Genomic DNA, 24,206 nt, shown 5'->3' with positions numbered 1-24,206 from the left:
GCTTTTGAGTATTCTCATAATATTAGCTTGTACTCCATGTGGCGAGATTAATCTAGGTAACAGGTATGACAGAAAATGTACTTGAAATATCTGTCCTGTGGCATTTATGTCTTAGACTCATATATGGAATGGTGTTTGAATGTGAGCTACACTATAATAAAACAATATCCACAGAAAAACTGAACAGATATTATTTGTTAAGTTTTATATTTTTAATAGCAATTTTTATTTCATATTTCATATGTATTTTTTTTTTCTTGTTATTTATATTTTATCTTATTATCCGTCCTCTACCCCTAAATATAACCTTAACAAAAACATCTGCAGGCCACTAGATTTAAATAGAAACATGATTTGGACTATTTTAGCAATGAGATCAGCTAAAAAAAATTAAGTCAATGTTCAACACTTTCACTCAGACCTGTATATTAATATAATGGATACTCATTCCTGTTACCCAGTTTCATTCCTGTTACTAAATAGTTTTTCCTTAAAAAATTAAAATAAGTTAAATTTGGTCCGTCATTTATCTCATTGTTTAATAAACTGCATTTTAGAAAATTGATAAGCTTGTGCTTTGAGTTGCCTTTAGAAAGAAAAAATGGGTTTGTGTAGGCCTACTTTAGAAAAAATACATCTTGTGTTTATAGTGAGTTTTTTTAATGATTAAAATAATATTTTTTGACCGTGAAACTGAACATTTCTTTAAAAGAAAATTGTGTAAAAAATTGAATAAAGTTACCTGAGATGGATCAAAACACATTTTGAGTAGTCAAAAATGTGTATTACTAGATTCAGTCTTTAAAAAAGATAGAAAATTATTATTTTTTAAGAGTTTTGGAAGCAAATGACCCCCGTTTGGTGGAGTGGCCCTAATATTATTAATAACTGCACTAATGCAAAACAACAGTAATTTTGTGTTTTATTTTTAACACCCCACCCCCAGCGCTACTAAATCTTCTTTGAACGAACTTAGTTACACTGGTACCGCTGATCTCATATGGAGCCCTGTAAGCAACAATCTTCCCTTGTACTCTAATAAATATGAACGTCTGTGCACTCTGCGGCTGTAACGTGCGCTCGAAGCGCTATTATAAAAAAGGAGGCGGTGCTCCATGACGCAACAGCTTTCATTAGCCAATGGGGAGCGCGATATGTCACCGAGCTCCTCTAATGCAGGAAGTGCGGTTACGCCTCTGGATGTCCATAGACGAGACGAGGAGGGAAGAAAATGCTAGAAAGGACCACGGATAAGGCAACGCTAAATAAACACGCGACAGTGTCCTAAAGACAGCGCACAAATCTACATTTGACCAGTACGGGGAAACGGGTTTGGTTGTGATCGATTGGGGAAACGAGGTATGTTGTTTTCATCTCTATTGAATCGATGCGGGTTTTTTTTACTTGTGTATGTGTCGGGGTGTCGTCTCGTTTTCCTGCTTGTTTTGATCATCTAAACGCTATTTTGTTATTTTCAACATAACAGCCTCTGTCATCATGATAGCCGAGTGTTTTGCCCTAAGTAGATATGTGTATATGTGTAATATACGTAATGTTCTCCATCACTCTAGTATGGGTGTAAATGATGGGCAGATGATTCCTGTTGTACTCTGTTGACATCTGCAATGCCGCATGTTTTCCATAGACAGACATATCCACACTGTGTATTAATAGAGTAACCACCAGATATTTCAGTATGTGAGGATGTTTTGAAGTAAATGCAGATTCTGGGCCCATTTCTGCAGGAATCATGTGCACACTATCACGATAATCGAAACACCAGCATGAAGTGTGTTTATATGCTTTCATTTAACATTACTGGTTTGTATTTAACATATTGATAATTTATGATCATAATCAGTGGGTTGTAATCTTATGTCCAGATCATTCCTCTGAAAGCTGTCAAGAGGATGTCTAGGTTATTTATATAAAATAAAGTCTTTTTTTATGTACATTGAGAAATTTGGCACTTTGATGACAATTAAGCAGATTTTATCGCTCCATTCTCATTATTATTGTAATCCAACCTTGACTTATTACTTTTAGCATTTCTATTATTTTTAATGATGAGTCTTATTACATAATATGGTAGTTTATGGTATTACTCCATTACAGTAAATGAATACTATTATACAATGATTAAAAAATTTATATAAAGCAATGCAACAGATGCTACCATAATTCATGAGTACTTTAAAGTTTGTATTTATTATAATCCTAAACAGGGTTAATTATTGTTAAACATACTAAAACCAGATTTTTGTTGTTACTTCAAGTAAAAAAAATGTCAACTGAAACCAAATAAAATGTAATAAAAAATGAACAAGAAAATTCATAAATCTTTTACTAAAAATAAAATATAAATATTGAATAAAACAATAACTAAATAAAAAAAAATAGATGAAAGCAAAAATATCAAATCTAATTAAAATGGTTAATAAAACAATAATACTAGTTCATTAATGCAAAAAAAATAAAAAATAAATATATATATATATATATATATATATATATATATATATATTTGTTATTTATTTATTTATTATTATTATTATTATTATTATTATTATTATTATTATTTCCTTGATTTTGAAGTGAAATATGCCCTGGCCTTTTTCTGTATTGGTTTTATTAGAATCTCTGTATTTAAGCATAACAGTTGTTCATGAACATATAAATAGGCATCGTATGAACATTATACAAATCCATATTTCATGACACTCATGTTTGAAAGTTAATTACCGACCTATTAAGCGTTATGTAATCATGTTTGTTGATAAAGTAAAACAAAAGTGTATGTAATAAATATTTAATCAGATTTCTCAAGATCATTCTTGCTCTCAAATAAGTTTGAATGAGATTAGACACCAAATTTGGATTAACTTCATGAAGTGAATTCTGTTGGCTGTAATGTACTATTGCACGGATATCTTTAATTCATTATATCATTAGCTCGGGGATGGGTACAAAAGAAAGAAATCTAGTCTTCCTCATTTAATTAGGGGACAAAATTCTCATGGAGTCCATTAAACTTCATGCATGTTAAGACAGAAATGAGCATGGTCTCAGGGAATCAAGTTGACAGTTGCATTTCCTCACAATTAAAAATTGAAGTCTTCTCTAGTTAGCCCGGCTGGATCACGTACACTCTGGCTTAACAATTTCTAATTAAAATGTTTAATTTCATTTAGCACTCTATAATGATTCTCTTAAGCTTCTTCTTTATTTATTCACCATTTTTGGGTGAAATATTCTTTTAATATGCCACAAGTAGTTAGGTTATTAATATGGCCTTAGTGCTTGACACTGTTAGTATGTAATCAACCTTATCTGCTCTTATCGTTTCTGTTACGTGTACGTGTAACCGTTGCTTCTTTCCCCTTAGAGAAATTGACCCGATCACTGTGACGCACGGTCCTCACCTATAATATCAGACAATACAAGATCGCATTCCAAGACCCATCTAACTTACAAAGTAAGTGACTCCTTCAGTTTCTGTTATCAGCTAGCCACTTTATATTTGTCCGACAGAACACTGAAATAGTTTAAACCAGATCCTGCCCATACGTCCTAACGCCAAGTGATTTTTTTAGTTTGTCCTTTATCGTATTTTAGTTACTGAAGCATTGCATCAGTCATCTGTTCTTGTTTATTTTCAGCGCAAATATGAACACTCACGATTCGGAGGTGTACACGGTGGCGCCGGAGATGCCGGCGATGTTTGACGGCATGAAGTTGGCGGCGGTGGCCACCGTTCTCTACGTCATCGTTCGGTGTCTAAACTTGAAAAGTCCCACAGCTCCACCAGACCTCACTTACCAGGATACAGCACTCAACCACTTCCTGCTCAAGTCCTGTCCTATTCTGACCAAAGAGTGAGTAGCACACTTCAGTTTATCATTTCACTGCACTTACTGTGTCTACTGAGTAAACCACATCTCAGAATAGCTTAGAGGCTGTTCCTGAAGCTGCGCTGCTTTTAGCACATGGTTGCTAAGACTAATGCAGCGTTCCTAGAATCTCTTACATAAATATTCTCAACTGGTCTTTTACCATCTATTTTTTTTTTTTTTTTTTCAACAGGGACACAGTAAATTGCTTAAAAGTAACAGTGAATACCTTTATATAATGTTGCAGTTGATTCCTGTTTCAAATAAATGCAGTTCTTTAGTTAACAATATCAACACTGCACTGTATCTCAGTGCTTTATGTGGTGGTTGTTGTTGTAAAGGTCAGTCCTCAAGAACACAAAATGTACAGGTGCAACCGTCTAAAATGCAAAGTAGGGAAAAGATAAACAACATTGTTCCTCATACAAAATGAGCAATTTTGAGTTCAGTTGTTGTTGGGCTACAGTTTAGACACTTCTAAATGAAGTTTGAAAGTGTCAGAATTCACACTTTCTGGTAAAGTTCCATTACCGCTGCACAGTGTTTACCATTGCTTTCAAACACAAAGTATAAACTTTAAAAACACGACAAGGTCATTTTATAGATGAAAATAACCATACAGTTTGTTTTCTGCAAAATACTATACAACTCATGCCAATCTGCTCATCAGTGGTATATTGAATGCTTTTGTTGAATGCTTTGTCATACATTCTTTGAAGGTGTTTAATATACACATATTTCATTTCTATTCCATGCTCAAATTGCACGACAGGTGATGCTTCAGTAGTTTATTGCTAGCTCTAACAACATATGGTTATTATACTGTTTCCACTTGTGGCCAAGACAAAGCATGCCTTTTCAATAACATGTGCAGAAGTGTTTATATACCTGCGCTGCCATTGTTAAGTGTATAACACACTTGACTGGCTAATTTATCAAGCCTTTGTTAGACTTGGTTTCAATTCCACGTGATGGTTAATGTTCTTTTTGTTGTATTACAGTAGATCACAATCTGCAATTAAAATGAGAAACATGTCTTCTGGAGGCTGTTTTGCCCACGTTGACCTCATAAGTTATACGTCTGTTGCACAGTGCGGGTGGGTGTTTCCAAAGTGACTCCTGGGTGGTTATGCAATCATTATTTTCCAGCACATCTACTACACTAGGGGGCTAAGAGATCAATCGACAAACACAGCCTATTGTCTGTACTTATCCTTATCTCCTCAGTGGCACAATTAACTTTCCCCATGTTTGTTTTGCTGGAGGATTTTCCAGCAAAACGCCTGTGAGGAAAACAAGCGCTTTAGAGCGTTCAGAGTTTGAAGATCTGAAGGTTATTTTGTCGAGCGTTGATAATAGTCGCTCATGCCTGTGATGTTGCATTGTGGGTCTGGACTTTGGAGCATTATTAGGCGTGTCACGCCAACGCGGCTCTGCCGCTGCGTGCTTCCTTGTTTTTTTATCTTTTATGCTTGCGGATGACTGCAGCTCAGTCATCAAAGAGAGGAATGGCTAAAGATGCTGTACAGGGAACAAAAAAAAAAGCCTGTTTCCAATTGGTTCTGTTGCTCGTTAAGTAACACCTAAGCCTCGTTTGTCAAGATTCCAGAGATGCACCTGGTTATTTAAAGCAAGTTTGCATTGTGTTGATGTTTGTGTTGCCTGATTTATCTTCTCTAGGGTTTCTTAACTCAACTCACCTCAAATTACATGGTTTTTTTTATGGTAAATCTCTTTGCACTGATCCTCTTGTCTTCTTCTTTGACCGTGTCATTGTGAGCAGATTAAACCAGGTCTCATAACCGATATTTTAAGGATAATCACATGTAATAGTCACTGGTGATGTAGCTACGCTTGAGGCTATATCATGAGAGTATGATATGTAAAACCCAAGGAGGTGTGGAATAGATCACAGTGAGAAGGGAAAGAAGGGACTCGGTGGATTTTGTTTACTGCTGTTTTTAGGCTCACTTTGTGCAAACGAACGTTGTTAAATTGGTCTGGATGTCTTTATTTAGCAGAGCAAAGTTGGGCCAAGTGAATGAGGTTATTGTCAGTGAAACATTTTTTTTTTTGAATGTTACAGGTGAAAATGATCAGTGAATTCTGTGTCAAAAGCTAGTGCTTTAATTTTAATTGATTTCACCATTCCTGCTCACACACGTGTAGTATTTATGACCACTTTGAGCACATTTCAGCACAAACCATGCTTCACACATTGATGTGACTCATTCCTATAAGACTGTCAGACCAAGCAACCGATGAGCTTAGTGAAGGGTCGGTGTGTAATTGGTTCAAACCTAATTGGTGGGTGGGACTATTACATAACAGCAGTGTGCAGCGGTGTGATGATGACGGATGGAGTCAGCAGTAATGTGACCTGTCCCACTGCACCGATCTAGAAACAAACCTGAAGAACTGCAAAAAATATGGGCTCCTACACTTATCGTTAATAATCATCAGAAAATATGCACACTCCGTATGTTTTGTTTTGATGAAACATGAATCTAGAAACACAATCATAAGCATTGCACTGACAGCAGTTTCCTTTGTTTTTCAAAATGACCTACGAGTCATTGTCAAATCAACCAAGTCTCAGGAACTTCCCCAGGTCAAGTGTTTGATTTTGTTAATATTTGTTTTTCATAAAAACAAACATGAATAGTGATTTAAAAGCCAAATTATTAAATGCCATGGATGAATATTTACAGAGTAATCCACTGTTTTATAGAGAGGGGTCAAAAATGCATTTGGAGATTTGGAGCCAAATTACAGTAGGGGTCAATAACTTTAGAAAGATGGCACTGTCATTTACCTTATTATTTATTTATTTATTTATTTTTACAGAGATTGGTATATTTATCAGTAACCTATGTTATGCTTCATTTAAAATATGGGGATATCATTGTTGGTCCATGAGTACATTTTTTATTAAAAAAGATCAAAATCAAAGTTTTTAGCTTTAGGTGAACAATGGCCCCTCTGCCATCAATTGCGTCTTTGTATGTTTTTGATCAGTTACCATCAGAACTTTCCCCAGGAACTAGGCACTTTGGGCCAGTACTCACAATCTGAGCATGCTGATTGGTTGAGTTCACGCAGCATTGTATTTCATCCATCATGTTTTCCCATACAAATTGTTCCAGGTATTTTTGGTAGAAAAGTGGCTTTTGAAGAAAGTTTTTAGTGCAAATCATGTCATCAAGTCACGTGTCACTGTATAAATCTGAGATTGTTTCATATTCTAGGTACATTCCTCCTCTTCTGTGGGGTAAAAGCGGTCATCTGCAGACAGCCCTCTATGGAAAGCTGGGTCGGGTCAGTTCACCACACCCGTTCGGCCTGCGCAAATATCTGCCCATGCAGGATGGAGCCACGGCAACTTTTGACCTCTTTGAACCGCTGGCGGATCATCAGACCGGAGGTCAGTGCCACGTAGTTGGGTTTATTTAGTCTTAGCTGGAGCGTAACACTATACTCCTGTTTGGAAACCTGATAAAAAAGGTTCAAGGAGTTTGCTTGATCATCATTCGAAAGAGGAGGTATTAATTACAGAAATGCTTATCTACTGTATATGAAAAGCCATTTTGCATTTATCAAATGTGACCTTTTTAATAAAAGCTTATTTCCACCATGAAAAAAAAAACAGATAATTGGTCTCGCAGTTCAGATTTTCTGGATATTTTTCTTCTTCTTGTAATTCTGTGATTATGAATGTAGAAGTGTGATGTATTTAAAACTATATGTGTGTGTGCTTATATAAACTAACAATCTTCTTTTTTATTTTCTTATCCCGTATATTAAACAAAAAAAAGAATTTTAAGGTCAGAATACTGAGAAAAAGTCAAAATTTCAAGATGGTGTCTGGATTGTGAAAGGAACTTAGAATTGTGAGGGGAAAAAAATCAGAAATGCAAGATAAAAAGATGCAGTTTCCATGCTTTTTTGCTAAAAAAAAAAAAAAAAAAAAAAAAATTAGAATTATTAATGGCAATTATGACATTTTAATGTTTAACACTCTTGCAAATGTCACTGTGTTGGAAAGTGGAACTTTGGCAGCTATGTTGTTATATAAACTATTTTGCATTTGCTTGCTCTGTGCAAATATTGTGACACATTACCTGGAAAAGAAAAGATAAACAGTATGATAATGTTGAGCGACTCAAACATTTGTCTTCATACATTTGCATTTATTTGTCTATGTGTGAAATGTGCTCTTAATGTTTTGTGTTGGTTTGACAGAGGACGTCACCATGGTCATCTGTCCAGGCATTGGGAACCACAGTGAAAAGCACTATATCCGCACGTTTGTGGACCATTCGCAGAAACAGGGCTACCGCTGTGCTGTGCTCAATCACCTCGGGGCCTTGCCGAACATTGAGCTTACCTCTCCTCGCATGTTCACCTATGGTACGAGACGTGCATAGATTACGCGTTTATTCAGGAAACTTCATATTTCTTAAGGGATACAGTAAATGTCAATAAAATGTCAATGATACATTTACTGACAATACATCGATTTCATTTAAATTTATTTATAATATTTTATCTTTAAGTTTAAATTTTATTTAATCAGTTTTTATATTATCAGATGCCATTTTATTTTGGTTTATCAAGTGTTATTTTATCAGATTTAATATTCTATCAGATTTTGATTGGAATAATAATTTATAGATGTAAATATTCATTTCATAATGCTCAGCTAGTCACTTTTGGTGACTGGTCAACTTCGTGTTCCGTTTTAATGTTTTGCTGTTTTTGTTTCTCTCCACAGGTTGTACGTGGGAGTTTGCAGCAATGGTGGGCTTCATCAAAAAGACATATCCCCAGAGCAAACTTATTGTCGTGGGCTTCAGTCTGGGGGGAAATATCGTGTGCAAGTTCCTCGGAGAGAACCGAACCAACCAGGAGCGTGTTCTGTGTTGTGTGAGCGTGTGCCAGGGCTACAGTGCACTAAGGTGAGCCACTTTGTTCCCAGACAGAAGCTACATTATACCGAATGTTGTGTACTGTGGATGTACTGTCCAGATAAAAATGCTGCCTGCTTGCTTGGAGTACAAGATGGACCATTTTATCACTGCTGAGAGTATGTGCAATGTAGTTTGTGATTTAAAATGCACAGATGTCTCATATTGTGTCCACCTGCTTCCTCCGCTTGACATTTGCATGTTGCATGAAACTTGTGCAAAGTAAATGCACTGTTTGTATATTTGTATAAGCATATCTCTGTTAGCTAAAGTAGTGCTTACCTAATGTTATTGCATGAACAGTGTGTGAATTTATAGGTCATGTTCGGAACCTCCAAAAGGAAGTTAAAAGTGTTAAAAACCTTTATTTCAACACATTATATTTTGACATTTGGCTCCAAAAATTCAACAGTAGGCCACTCTAGTGAGTTCTCTGTAATAAGCATTCAATATTGGTCCATATGTAAACCAAAGCCAAATAACTGTTGTAGTTTATTAGTCTACTCTAGATAAATTCTTGCAATATTTATATCTAGTTGGACATCTGTCTTACTATGGTAGAGCAAAAAAAAGAGATTGCATACTTTGCACATTGGCTGTAAGGATGTTGACATGTCAACATTAGAGCACCATAGCAACAGCTATCTCACATCGCTGTCAGTGAATACGCATGTGATGTGGGTTTCAGTGCAGAAGCAGCTCTGAAATGCAGTGGATGTGTTTGGGCTTCAGTAAATCTAAAGCCACACCTTTGCTGTCTGTGCTGTTTGCCAGCGGCTCTGCTGGGGTTTTGTGAAACACGTCGGCACACTTGGCACTGCCCTTAGTATGTTGCCAAACAGTCGAGCTCTGCCTTCAGACAGGATTACTGAATCTGTAAAGCCTTTGCTAATCTGCTCTGCCTGATTATCTGATCCCTTTTAATGCACCTTATGAATTTAACTGGAATTGATATTAAAGGGCTCATGCAGATCTTTTTTTTTTTTTTTTTTTTATAGTTTTGATGTTGTTTGTTTAATTTTGTGTTAAAAGTAAAAAATTTTTAATGCACATTTTCTCTCTGTCCCTGAAGGCTTCCATATATATATATATATATATATATCTATCAAAATCCATAGTTGCCAGCGAGTGTGTACATATAAAGTTATTTATTGCTAATACATTTTTGTATTTACATTTTATAAAAACTTTCAAACTTTTCTCATAAGTAAATAAAAAGCAGTCAATACATTTAAATATTATATATATATATATATATATATATATATATATATATATATATATATATAAATTAAACAATTTTCTGAATGTATGTCTGTATAGATTTTTTTTTTTTACTTTTAAACTATTGTTCAAAAGTGAACTTATTCACCATAACTTTATAAACATTAAACCGGTGAAAGACAAACTTTATATGTAGTTTAAATGGCATTGAATAAGCATTCTTTTGTGTGTGTGTGTGTGTGTGTGTGTGCTTCAGGGCTCAGGAGACGTTTCTGCAGTGGGACCAGTGCCGTCGTTTCTATAACTTCCTGATGGCCGACAACATGAAGAAGATCATTTTGTCCCACAGGTACAGTTGATCTGACAGGCGTCGGTGTGAGTGGTGTTGAGTGGCCGGCTGTGATATTCACTCTTCTGCTGAAACTGTTTTGAGCTCATGTGTTCTTTTGCAATCAAGCCATTAGGAGACCTCAGAATAACTTACACTAGTGCTCTCTCTGATGACACAAAAACAAGATAAATTTACTTATCTTCTGAGTGGTAAGAGAATATATATCAAACCACTGAGCTGTCGATTTAACAGAGTCAGCAAGACGTTGTAATTTGTGGTTTAACAGGGGCGTGTTATTCGGAGTTGGCTCAACTAAAATGGTGGATGCGGATCTGAGCCGGCTCTACACTGCCACATCTCTCATGCAGATCGATGACAATATCATGAGGTGAGTGCAGGGAAATTGCTAAATGTGGTCTTTGAAATTCTCTTGTGAAACCTATACCAGACACATTTTGTGACTTGAGATTTGTAATAGACCACACAGTGAACAAATAGTGTGTGCTATTTTTACGAGTTATTTTAAATAATGTTCTCTGAAAATGAATCTTCCTTTAGCCTGGTCAAAGATTTTGTGCTTGGTTTGCACCAAAACCATTTTTTTTTTTTTTTCAGATACCATAGCAAAAATTCTGAGTATCGACCGATACTAATACCGATCCGATACCAGTACTTTTTAAAAAAAATTTATAATCAATGTAGAATTTCTGTGCCTTTTGTTTTGCATGTTAAACCCAGTCTACTAAATATGGACAACTTAATTTTAAAGAAAAAAAAACATTTATATATACCGTAATTCCTAAAATAAAAACTGGTAGTCAAATAAACGCCGGGCCTCTTATAGTGGTCGGGGGCATGGTCAACACGGACAAATGAAGGCGGGTCTTAAATAAAGCCAGATAACGAACGTACACGCCCACTGTCAGAGCGTTTCTCGTTCTTGAGTCAAGAACCGGTTTCATTGGTTTATGGATCACCAGTAAAATGAACTGAGAACCGTTTCTGTCAGACACGTCCGATTCGAGAACCGAGGAGCTGATGATACTGTGCACATGCGTGATTCAGTGTGAAGCAGACTGACACACAGAGCATCTGAACCGAATTGATTTTCATTTGGTGATTGATTCTGAACTGATTCCGTGCTAATGTTATGATCTCTGTCCGCTGGAACGCTATCGCTTTTCATTTAAAACGGGTTACTTAAAACAATTACTTATCAAACAGATGGAATTAGAAATAAAGGCCTGCCTCTAATAAAAGCCTGCTTTAAATAAAAGCCTGTGACCTTATGCAGTTCAGGTTAATAAAGGCCCCGACTTTTATTTGAGGAATTACGGTGTGTATGTATGTATGTATGTATATCATAATCCATGAGAATAAATATTACCATGAACATATGATAGATAGGACAGAACAAGAAAGGTTTTTATTATTAATCTTTTATTGTGCAGAAGTATTATAATACAAAAGGCTCCTATAAAGAGTGACACAAAGCACTTAAAAGCATGCCGTTAAAGTTTTATTAATTTTGTAATGTAATTTTATAATTGTTTTGATTATTTAAAATTTTTATATATTATATTACCTTTAATCTTAATATATAATATGTATGTATTTATGCATGTATGCATGTATGTGTATAGATTTAATATATAGTTCTTATTTAATTTTATTTCAGTTTTAGTTACTTAAATTTTAAATAAATTAATGCATTTAGCAGACGCTTTTATCCAAAGCGACTTGCAGTGCATTCAGGCTAACATTTTTTTACCTAACATAAGTACTAATAAAATGAGAAATGCTGCCTTAATAATATTTTTGTTGTTGTTGTTGTTTTTTAATAGTAATGTATTCTGAACAATGATTAACCACATGAGGAGTAGTAAATTTATAAATTAAATAATAATAAATTATGCAAAATAAAAAAGATCCTTGTCAGTTCTTGATAATCTTATGGTAATGTTTTAAATTTGTAAATTTTGATAATGATGATTTTCATGCAAGTTCAGTAGAAAAGTTTCCATGTGCTGTATTTTAGTAGGCAGTGTATTCTATGGAAGAAAAAATAATGCCATTTGTCTTAGAAACAAAAAAGCATGTTGAATAGCACTAACTGAAAAAAATTATGCATTGCATTAACAATGCTTGCCTGTTTTCAGGGCTTGCATTTTTAGTTCTTGAAATTTAACATACAGGTAGTTGTTTATTTAAGCTGTGAATATTTCTGTTGAAAATATTTCACACAGATTTTCATAATTAAAATTTTTAATAATTAATATTCACCTGTCAGAATTCACTAACAAAATATTCAGGCAGTTTAAAAATAAGATGTATAATATTTGACAGGCAAATTCGGTCCATTTTATTTCACATTCCTTGAGCGACTGACAGCAGATGGAGATCATGCATCGGTGCTCTACTGCTATTCCTGCAGCTCCCGGATGTGCAATGGCATATTTTCTGCCGCATTTTAACCACTGAATTTGTGGAAGCTAATTTGGAATGTGAAATAAAATGGACCAAAATTTGGAGAAATTGAATTATTGAATTTTTAATTATGAAACTGTGTGAAATATTTTGAATGGAAATATTCACAGCTTAAACAATTATGTTAGATTTCAGGACCTAAAAATGCAAGGCATTAAAATGCAAGCACTGTTAATGCGATGCATTATTTTTTTCAGTTAGTGCTATTCAACATGCTTTTTTGTTTCAAAGACATATGGCATTATTCTACCTCCATAGCATTCCTAGTATAGCAAGTTATCAATTTGTTTTCTAGAAAATTCCATGGGCACAACTCTCTGAAGGAGTACTACGAGAAGGAGAGCTGTGTTCATTACATTCATAATGTGAGTAAAATATGATTGCTATTTAGTGAAAAGCTTTAGAGAGTCTATAAGGAAATACTGTTATCTGTGTGTAACATCCTGTTGCTGACTCTAGGTCTTCTCTCTGTGTTGCAGATAAATGTGCCTCTGCTGCTGGTGAACTCTGGTGACGATCCGCTTGTGCACGACTCACTGCTCACCATTCCTCGCACACTCGCAGGTACAGCAACCATCAGAGTTTCATGCGATTTGAAAAGAAACCTAAAAGATATAGAGAGTGTTTTATACAAAGTGATCAATTTTAATACATCCTCTACTGCATTTTTTTCATCTTCCAAAGAAAATTAGATTGGTGCTTGACTGTGACATCATCTATGGTATATGAAAAAAAGATTAATTGCTTAATAAATTAACAGACTGAAATAAATAATATATTTCAAAATTAATTGATTTATATATATTTATTTTTTGGTGTGCAAATTCCATGTATTCCTTCAGTGTGTGTGTATATATACAGTACATTGGATAAATACGTGAATGCACCTGATTACATGGAGCTGCATGGATGGAGTTTGTTTATGAGAAATAGTGGAAGTATTGCTTTCCTCTAACACAACACCTAATATTACTTTTTTTCCATTCGAAACCTATTTATTTGTTTTTTTTGCTGTAGTCTTTTCTGTCCGCTTCTCCTACCACTTCAGCACACCTACAGCTTTTTTCTGCACTGATCTTTTATTAGGCGATGACCTCGTATGCCAAAAACAGAATTCCTCCAGAGCCCCACATCGATGTGTACCAGCATGCATGTGACATTCATGACATCACTATTTGTTCAAACACACTCGTGTGTGTGTGTATATATATAAAATCATAATGTGTCAATGAAGAAAAAAAAAAAAAAAGTGTGTCATAATGCAAACTATGACAAACTCTGAGTGTTGGACACTAAAGTCAACTGTCAGTCTCTGGTGTGCAGTGGAAAGCTGAATGTTTTGTCGTTAGTGTGATAGTTGTACTGATTGACAAACATGACTCCTTCAAAGGAAGTGTAGCAATCAGATGCAATAGACTCTTGATAAAACTTTGTCTTGAAAATTAAGTTTTGATATATTTACTGTATGAAACTAACAAAATATCTCCATTGAACTTGATCTTTACTTAATATCCTAATGATTTTTGGCATAAAAGAAAAATAAATAATTTTGACCCATACAAATTTATTTATTTTTTGGCTATTGCTAAAAATATACCCCAGCGATTTAAGACTGTTTTTGTGCTCCAGGGTCACACACACACACACACACACACACACACACACACACACACACACATATATGTATGTATGTATGTATGTATGTATGTATATATATATATATATATATATATATATATATATATATATATATATATATATATATATATATATATATATATATATGTATATGTTACCTGTGTTTTTTTTTGTTTTTTTTTTGGTGGCAGAAATTGGTTCCCATAATGTGTATTTTGAGTTTTGCAGTTAGTCAATTGTATTACAACTCTGTGATTGGTGGGTTCATTTTCACCTTCCAGAAAAGAAAGAAAACGTGATCTTCGCTCTGACGCTGCACGGTGGGCACCTGGGTTTCTTCGAGGGCGCTGTACTGTTCCCTCAGCCCCTCACCTGGATGGACAAGGTCATCGTGGGCTATGCCAATGCCATCTGCCAGTGGGAGAAACAGAAACCACCGTGCAAAAGTCAAGGCGCCCATTCCATCGAAACCAAATGCCAAGACAGTAAATCCTAACTGCTCCCGTCTCTGTTTCACCTCCACGGGACATTTTCACCGTGCACACAAGGGGTCGGACCACCATCTTCAAGCGTTCACTGTCAACCGGGATATTTATTTCTCTTTTTATCACGGTTTATCAACATGAATCGTAATGACTTTCCACAGGAAAAAACAATGCCACTCGATGACCAAAAAAAACTATCAAATAACCTGTGTAGCGAGGGCGGCGTTTTCCATTTTCTGTAGTTTGTAGTTATTTCGAGACAACCAGTATCTATTGCGCTCTAATTAGGACACTGAAATCTGAAAGTTTATCGCTATGCTAAACAGGATCTAGCAGATCTTGGTGAATCTCACAAAAATAAAAAAGTCAAAAAGTAGTTTTTGTATAATATTGTGCATAAATTAAACGAAGCATACTTTTATTTATTAGACAATTAAAATATTCAGCATTTTAATTCAAATGTAAGCACATTTCTTCCTATTGTTGTTTTTGTTTAAGGCAATTGTTTTGGTAAAGTTCTGTTATTTTCTTTTATTTCAGTGGTGAGCCTCTGGCTTTTTCTGTGTTGCACTAATAAATCATCATTAATGAAAGGCAGTGCAACAAATAACACATTTATTATAATTAAACAATAAATCATTTTCACATTGTTATTTTAGGATAATGAGAATTGCCCGATTGTCTCAATGCACAAATATAATAACCTTAATTTCCTTCAGCTAAAAAATGCCCCTTCTTTAATTGGTTTTGGGACGTTGATGTTCTTGACTGGTTTTGTGAGATTCACCCAGCTGGCTTATTAAAACGACACACAAACCTTACTGTACATAACACTTGAGTTTATGGGTAGTGAGAGTTATGCAGGCACTATGTGCTTATTGATACGACCGGCGCGCTGTTTGAGTGAATATTGTCATTTGATATTTGAATTTTTGTTCTGGTAACCATTTAAGCACAGGCTAGCATTCATGTCACTCATATTTTAAAACTAACTAAACCTTGTCAAGTATACCATAGTGTGAAACTTCATTATTCATGAAGCCTTGTCGGTTGAATCCAAGTCACATTCCTAGACGATGCATTTTTGTTAAGCACTTTTATATGACATCTGCCATTCGATCTGAGACTAGCCAACAACGTTAAATCTAGGAATGAGAAAGGACAACAAGAGGGGGACAGGAAGCCTTGAATGAACTCCATGATCCCTTGTGATTACCAAAACGTCCCACAAGCACTACGACCCAGTTTTAGATGGCCAATCCCATTCCGCTGAAGAGCAGCACACGCTGTTGCTGCAGTATTGACTGGTGTTTGTGGAGAACCGTTGAAGTTGGTAGATCTCTAGATTGTGTAACGTGTTGATTCGGGACCCAGTGGGACTTCATGGGGCACGTCTGTGAAAACTGGTTACTTAAAAGGATTTGTGCTGTAGTATCCTTTTAGTTTTTTTTCCTGTATGTTGTTTGTTAATTTTGCTGTTTTGTGCAATTACTTGATGCGTTTACGTTTCTTTAGAATCAAGACTTGTCTGAAATGGGACTGATCTTGTTACCCATTAAAATAATCTAATGCAGAAGGGAAAATATATCAGTTGAAATTTGAAGGGAACAAAGGCTCGTGGGGACTCTAAAAGACGTTAACGCAGCACTTTAGTGCAGTTAGACTTGCTTTGTTTCAGGGAAGCTGTCATACATGTAAATCTCACAAAATGGCTCTGTAATATTTCTCTGCCATGTTTTGTGATTCTGTAATCTTTAATGATTTATTATCATGCTGCAGCTGTGAAAGAAAGTGTATTTGAGTTTCCAAGAAAAAAAAATTTAAATCTGAAAAAGCCACTCGATGACCAAAAAACAATCAAATAATCTACTGTATGAAACATCAAGTATACATGACAGTTGAGTAAATATTGTCACTGGTTGCCGAAAACTGTCATGTGTTGTGAACTATGTGCATTTATAACATGCATAATTGCCTTCATTATTAGTGTTTAGCTGTCAATATTGATGAAAGTAAAAATGTCCGTGTTACAAGTGTCAAGACGCCCCCTGTGGGTTATGAGGTGAAAAAGCACTGAAGTAAATGTTAACTTTCACACTCAACTGGAACGGTTTATAAAATCCCATCCAGATATCTAGTATTTGTTGGCTGTTAGAAAGAGAGTTTTCCTCCCCTCTGTTTGGTTTGGTTCTGGTTTGTAAGTCTTCGTATTCAGTGAAGCTGTTCTTGTCTTATTTCTTGAATCTTTTGAAAACAGCAAAACGGTGTTGTAAACGTGAGTGTGAAAGCTCCTGGTTGGGTGTCAGTGTTTGGCTGTTTCTGGCGATCGGATCTATTTGGCCTTTTGCACCAGCACAAATTTAATCTTTGCTGAAAGTTGATCAAGTTTGCCTCCCACTTACTTTTTGCACAGAAAACATGGGCTCATGTTGTACATCTTCTACAGACATTAACCAAAATTCAGTTTGTTTTTGTGCTTTACATTAATTTCAATGTTATTTTTGTTCTCTTATGTACAGAAGTATGATTGTAAATGGGTGTATGTGGTAATGTTTGCATCATATCACCAAATCTGCTTATGAAAACTACCAACTAACTTGTTTTGGCAGGTAAAAAGATAAACGTGTTTAGTTGTTATATACTGTTATGATGATTTATGGAAACCGGGGAACTTTAATATGTTTGACGACCAGCAATAACGCTTTGAATTCTTTTTTCTCTTTTGCTCCATGCCAAACCGAGATGGATAGCTCAAAGAACATATTGTGTCAAATGGAGTTTAGAGAAAATGTACTCATGCTGCAGTCACAAATAGGAATTATAAAAGGAAAGTGAAAGGCCATATGTATTTTAAAAATGCAGAATATAGAGTAGAATAATCACAGAGCTTTGAGACTGACCCTGGCCGACAATTGGCATAAGATCACTTTAGTGATTATTCAGTGAAGACCATCAGATCTCATCTGTTCCTACTATTCTGACCCACATTTTCATAATGGTTTATTGTGTCTGGTTTTTTGAACGTGTCATTTTTCATGAGCTCAAAACCCCATGCAGCATAATATCTCAATCACTGGTGTGTTTTAGATTTGGAAAACCAATGGTGTGTGATTGAAAAATGTATTATTACAAGAATGGTTATTGTGTTCCAGAAATAAATTATTTTCTTGTTTAAAAAAACAATACAAATTGCTGTTATGTGATTTATTTATTTATCTTCCAGTAGCAATATCTTTTATTAGGATTAATCTTTTTTTTTTTTTTTTTCTTTTTTTTATGTCGGTATCAACCATTTCGGTCAAACTACATATTACAAGTTAATGTATCATGTATATATCAAATATAAAATCTATAATTTACAGGCTAAATTATATGTACAACACCATTAAATCTTAAATTAAAAAGTCACAGAGGCCACATTTATTTGATCAGAAATAAAGTACAGACAGTAATATTTTGGAATATATCAATTTTCTATTTGATTATATCTTAATGTAATATATTCCTGTGAAGCAAAGCTGAATTTTAAGCATCATTCCTCCAGTCTTCAGTGTCACATGATCCTTCAGAAATCATTCTGATGATTTGATACTCTAGAAACATGTATTATCAATTTTGTATTTATTTCTATTTAAATCTATCTTTTATTTATTTATTTATATATATATATATATATATATTTTTTTCTCAGAAATTCCTTAACAAAGTTTAAAAGAACAGCATTTATTTTTTCCAATAAATTGATTCCACCTGCATTCTTGCTGAATAAGTATATTAATTAATTTTTTTAAATCTTACTGATACCAAACATTTGAACAGTGGTGTGTACTGTTTGTATTATTAGCTGTTTACACTTTCAGCATGTTTTCACATGACATCAGATGTACAAATCACTTAACATTTTGCCCACTTTATTGAAAATGTCCAAGCTCTGGGTCTAGAAGAACCAACATGGGTTAACAACAATAACCACAACATTATATCTACAAGCCATTCGGTCTAAAACAACAAAATAACAACTGGATTATTTCTTGATCAAGGCTTGTAATCAAGTTTATGCATTTAATTCTAATTATAACACTTATTTTCTACACACAGCTAGTACTAAATTTTCTTTTTAAAATTTCAGGCTGATGTTTAAAAGGCAAAGAAGAAAAGACATGTCAAGTTTCTCTGTTTAAAACAAATGTCAGATAAGTTTAGACACTTCATGTATTGGCCAGTGAGATGTCTAATAATGTACAGTATCATCCCAACAGTACATGTGTTAAAAGGACCTGTTACCTTCTTATACTTTTAGTGCAATACAGTGGTTAAAAGTACTCTAATAATTTCCTTCATAGTTTCTATAAAACCATATTTTAAACAAACAAACAAACAAACAAACGGTCACTGTGTTATGCTGTTGGCTTGATTCTTTTAAAGAGCTGTATCTTCAGATCCAAAGAGCTTGATCGCCGTCTCTTTGCCGTCACATTTGGGACCCGTCCCATCGAAATCCGGAGGAAGGATTTCAGTACCAAAGTCCTTGAAGTATCCATCCAGCTCGTCCCCATGAACAAAAACCTAGTAGACAAACATGTTCGAATTTCCCATTTAAACACATAGAATTAGTCATGTGATCTCAGCATGGTGTGATTCCTGTGTAGAATTAAATGGTTTAGTGAGTGTGCGATTATAAGTTTCTAAAGTGGAAATATTTACTTCATGCATCTTTTGTTCTCCTTTTGAACCCCTTTGCCAGGATAGTGAACATCTTGTTCAACACTTTTCCCCCCACATGCACTTGAATTCCTCTCTTTCCCCTTGACTCCACTCACCCTCTCCAGCAGTTTGCTCTTCATGAAGGGCTTCACCACGTTATAGGTGGTTGTGAAGTACCAGGGCTGGTGGATCACATGCACCGCCTTGAATCGGGCCGGGAAAGAGTCCTGTATCGTACAGACCGCACAAGCTTCATGTGATCCAGTACTATGTGATACATGAGGTTGGGGACTGAAGGCGACATAAGGTGTTTACCTGTAACATGTCCACCATCTTCTTCAGCTCGGTGTGTTTGATGCCGGATGCGTGCTGCATCGTGAAGCCCTTGAAGTTCTCAATGAGGGCAAAGCCGTTAATTTGGGTCTCTTCATTTTCTAGAAGTTTCTCAAGGATTACACAGTAGGCACGCAGAGTCTGTGAAAAGACACATTTATGTTTGAGACAGAGTTATTATAATTAGCTAAGAATAAAACATTAAAAATTAAAAATAGTGTTCCTGTAGCTCAATTGGTAGAGCATTGCATTATCAAGCGCAAGTTTGGGGGTTCGATTCACCGGGAACACATGATTGGTAAAAATTGATAGTCTGAATGCACTGTAAGTCGCTTTGGATAAAAGCATCTGCTAAATGCATAAATTTTATTTTAAATTTTAATTTAAATTTTAAAATGTACATATAAAAATGTTTACTTATAAAATGTTTACTTATAAAATGACATCTTTTCTCGTAAAAAAAAAAAAATCTCGTTAATGACATTTTCTTATTATAACAAGTTATGTTGATAAAACAACATAATTATCTCGTTAAAACAAATTTTTTCTTGTAATAACAAGATGTTTTCTCTTTAAAACATATTTTCTCGTAAAACCGAGATCTGTTAAAACAACATATTTTCTAGCAATAAAGTTTCTCATAATAACGAGATGTTTTCTCGTTAAAACTACATTTTTTTGTTGTCATTAAAATTATTTAATTATCTTGTTAAAATGGCATTTTTCTTGTAATTTATTGTTATTATTGTCATAAAATCAATATCAAAAGAATTTTGTCAGCAATAGTATATAAAGAGCTGTATTTTTGAACAGTGTTAGGCTGTAATAAGTAGCACACATACTTCATCAAAAGTGACCTCCTCCAGATCCCAGTTGTCGATGTTGAAGAGCAGCACCACTCGGCCGTACTTGTCTCTGGTGGAGAGGATTCGAGGGTAACCAGCTTCAATGGTGCTGCGCACAGCCTCTGGGGTTAAGTTCTCGAACAGCTCCGGATAGTCTCGCCTAAACCGCACATAACCTGTCAGAGAGAGAAAAACAAGACTCTTCTTCACCATTTGTAGAATGCAACTGAAAATGTGCTTATGTTAATGGCATTGTAAAAAATGAATCGCCATTAACTCCTCAAGAGTTTCAGACTCAGAGATCTCAATAATGCCTCAAAATGTTCTCACTTTGGCCAAGACATCATTCAGGCTTTTATATACTCATATAAAATGACATAGTGAGAATATGGAGTTCAAATTGAGCAGAAATATGCAATTTGGTGCAAACGCTGGTATTTATATGGTCAAAAATTATGATGAAATTCTGATAACTTGTAATGTAAATCAATGAGATCTTACATCTAACAGTATAGCAGACTACTTACACAAATTGCAGTTTTCACAGAAAAAAGACACATGAACCATGAATTTTAGAACAATACAAATGATATTTGCTTCCTATAAATGATACAAACTATGGATCAGATGACAAAAGGCTTGTAGCCGATTGTGTAAAACAGCAAATTTAATATAGAAATGTGTGTTTTGAATACAACAACGCAGACTTTTTAGGGTTAATTAATGTATATTTTATAAAATATATTTTCAGGAGCTATGGAAAAGCAATCTTTGATAACATTTCTGCATTACAAGCATTTTGTATGGCAATAATATCAATACTCTTTCTTGTTATACCATCTTAGTGAATGCAGCATTGCTCTTTTGCAGTATTTCGTCCTGGTTCTCATGCATCGAAAGGTTCAGTCATGTGTGCGAGTGTGTTCGCCATGTTTCTGTGGGCCGTGCATGTGTATTAGAAATGTCAGTTTGTGTGAAATACACAGAACATCAAAGCCCAGCCTGTCTGTCTGTTCTCAGAGAATGAGAACCTGGCCTATTTCTGCACAAAGGCTCTCTTTGAAAGTTTGGAGAAAGCCCCAATTAAAGCAGAGAATTTCTCCCTGTCCCAGAGCCTCAGAATGCATAGATGAAGACAAAAGCATGTTTAGATGACCGCAATGACTCGGCCTAGCTCGAAAACAATGGGGCTGTGTCATAAATGCCTTTAATAAAATGCTTTACCTTTCATGAGCTCGTGTGCTCTTGTCACATCAAACTTTCTGGCACGTATGAATCTCAGAAGAAGGGAATCTGGCTCATTCTCAAATTTTTCTTGCACAGCTTTGGCCAGATCGCCGCCTCCGCTTGCCTTTTCTTTTATCATGGCCCTCAATTCCTTTATAGAAGACACTTTCCTCTCCTCTGTTTCATTCAGTTCATCTTTAGCCTTTGAGAGAGGAAGATGAATTTACATTTATGTGTGACTAAATGATATACTGTGAGCTTTATTGTAGAATATATTAGTTGTACCTTCTGTTTAGTGTGATCTGGGAGTTTCTTACAGGGTCCGTAAACCGGCCCGTGGTCCTTAACGCTCAGATGTTCGAGTTTAGTGCGTAACGCCTGCTCCTCCTCAGACACCATACGAAATGTTCCGGTCTAATGGGATGAACATGAAAAGAACACAGTTTATTATGTTGATAGAAGCACAGACAAGAGGGTTTAAAGATAACTAATCCTGTGTCTACCATGGAGAGCCCCCAACTCAATTATTGAATAATCCCCATCATCACATGACCTACTGAAACACCTTGAGAAACAAGAGATTAGTTCATCCCTCCGACTGCTTTTAACAATAGAGCTTATTCTGGAAGTTACTTACAGCAGCCATGATGCAGAGATCCTCCAGTGGCTGAATGGAAACTAAAAAGTAAAACATAATTCACTGTCTATATCTAGATTTAATTAGAATATTAGTTGTAAATTCTGAAACAAATAAAGTATTAGACAGTAAATTGCATGTAGATTATCTTCCTTGTAAAAAAAATTAAACAAAATACTTTATTAATCTGAGACAGGTCATGGGAAAGTGCATTTTGAGGATTATTGTTCAACGTGCATCATTTATATAAAATGATTTAGTTTGGATAAAAGCATCTATTAAATTACTAAATGTAAATGTAGTTCAAATGTTACAGTTTTAGTCTATGTTAAACTTGATGTAAAACATAAACACAGAACATTTTCTAATGCATTATATAATTTATTATGATATATTTTTTTATTTAACAAGATTTTACCTGCAAATGTAAATTAGTCATTAAAACTCCATTTAACTTTTTTCTCAAGTGTTCACTGGCATATTTAGCATAAAAAGCCTCTAACTTTGAACATTGATAGATAGATAGATAGATAGATAGATAGATAGATAGATAGATAGATAGATAGATAGATAGATAGATAGATAGATAGATAGATAGATAGATAGATAGATAGATAGATAGATAGATGAAGACAACAGTTGAAATACTACTACGATAAAGCTAAAGATCTGTGTTCGGTCGATTAATAAATGAGTGATGCAACTAAAAGCTTGTGTTAAGTATCAGTTGATGTACCCTGAATCCAGTCCCAGCATCCTCTTAGCCTGTCAGCTTTAAAACAGAGCAAGCATGGAGCGTTAATAAGCCTCAGAGGCTGTGACTTACCTCAGCCGAGGGAGATTGAGAAGTGCAGGGCTGGAGGCTGGAGACGAGGGGTGCAGGCGGATTAACCTGTCACACCCCATAACTCACAACACAGTCATCCCATCTGCATAATACTCATTCACCAGGGGAGGGACTGAACGCGACCGACCGCAAAACATCACCAAAAAAGGACTCAGTGCTAAGATTGTTGCTTTGTTTTGTTTGTAATTGCGTTTATAATTGTCATAAAAATTGCATGGCAATGTTTGTATAGTAACTTTTTTAATAAAGAAGAAACATTGTATAATGCAGAACAGATCAGTATTCATATAGTCACACATGATTTAAAAAAAATGTGAATTCAGGTTTCATTTCTGGCTATCTGAATGTATATTTACTAATATCTTAAAAAAAAATTCAAAGGGAAAAAACATTATTTTCTCTACCCCACTGATAGATAAGTCTAAATATTTTTTGTTCTACATTTTTTCAGAAAACAAAACTTAGTACCTTTCAAGTAAATTTAAGTAGGAATTATTTTTACTCTTTTTGTTTGCTGGTTCTTAGCATGTTGCTATGTGGCTACTGTCAGGCACATATGCTGTATATACTGTAGGCCTACAGTCCCATCCA

The 24,206-nt window shown here is 34.9% G+C and overlaps 2 protein-coding genes across 3 annotated transcripts; one reads left to right on the top strand and one right to left on the bottom strand.

Moving 5' to 3' along the window:
- The first annotated feature begins 1,177 nt into the window (after positions 1 to 1,177).
- On the top strand, positions 1,178 to 17,637 carry abhd2a (abhydrolase domain containing 2, acylglycerol lipase a). Its single transcript, XM_026266861.1, has 11 exons — positions 1,178 to 1,359; positions 3,386 to 3,475; positions 3,660 to 3,875; positions 7,139 to 7,314; positions 8,133 to 8,300; positions 8,665 to 8,848; positions 10,338 to 10,430; positions 10,699 to 10,800; positions 13,195 to 13,264; positions 13,379 to 13,463; positions 14,819 to 17,637. The coding sequence occupies exons 3-11, from the start codon at positions 3,667 to 3,669 to the stop codon at positions 15,031 to 15,033; spliced, it is 1,302 nt and encodes a 433-aa protein (XP_026122646.1). The 5' UTR covers positions 1,178 to 1,359; positions 3,386 to 3,475; positions 3,660 to 3,666; the 3' UTR covers positions 15,034 to 17,637.
- A 1,279-nt stretch (positions 17,638 to 18,916) lies between these two features.
- Positions 18,917 to 23,682, bottom strand: rlbp1a (retinaldehyde binding protein 1a). 2 transcript variants are annotated; one of them, XM_026266333.1, is made up of 8 exons: positions 23,595 to 23,682; positions 22,769 to 22,809; positions 22,417 to 22,545; positions 22,129 to 22,333; positions 20,902 to 21,080; positions 20,042 to 20,200; positions 19,843 to 19,953; positions 18,917 to 19,588 (listed from the first exon to the last, which is right to left on the bottom strand). In XM_026266333.1, exons 2-8 carry the CDS (start codon positions 22,775 to 22,777, stop codon positions 19,442 to 19,444), a joined length of 939 nt encoding a protein of 312 aa, XP_026122118.1. In that variant the 5' UTR covers positions 22,778 to 22,809; positions 23,595 to 23,682; the 3' UTR covers positions 18,917 to 19,441. The 2 variants fall into 2 exon arrangements, with proteins under 2 accessions (XP_026122118.1, XP_026122119.1); XM_026266334.1 differs by lacking the exon at positions 23,595 to 23,682 and adding an exon at positions 23,505 to 23,580.
- Positions 23,683 to 24,206: the final 524 nt, after the last annotated feature.

This window comes from Carassius auratus, chromosome 7 (assembly GCF_003368295.1).
Source record: "Carassius auratus strain Wakin chromosome 7, ASM336829v1, whole genome shotgun sequence".
NCBI classification, from domain to species: Eukaryota; Metazoa; Chordata; class Actinopteri; order Cypriniformes; family Cyprinidae; genus Carassius; species Carassius auratus.
Note: the sequence above shows the minus strand (reverse complement) of the source record. Positions and strands in the feature narration are given on the sequence as shown.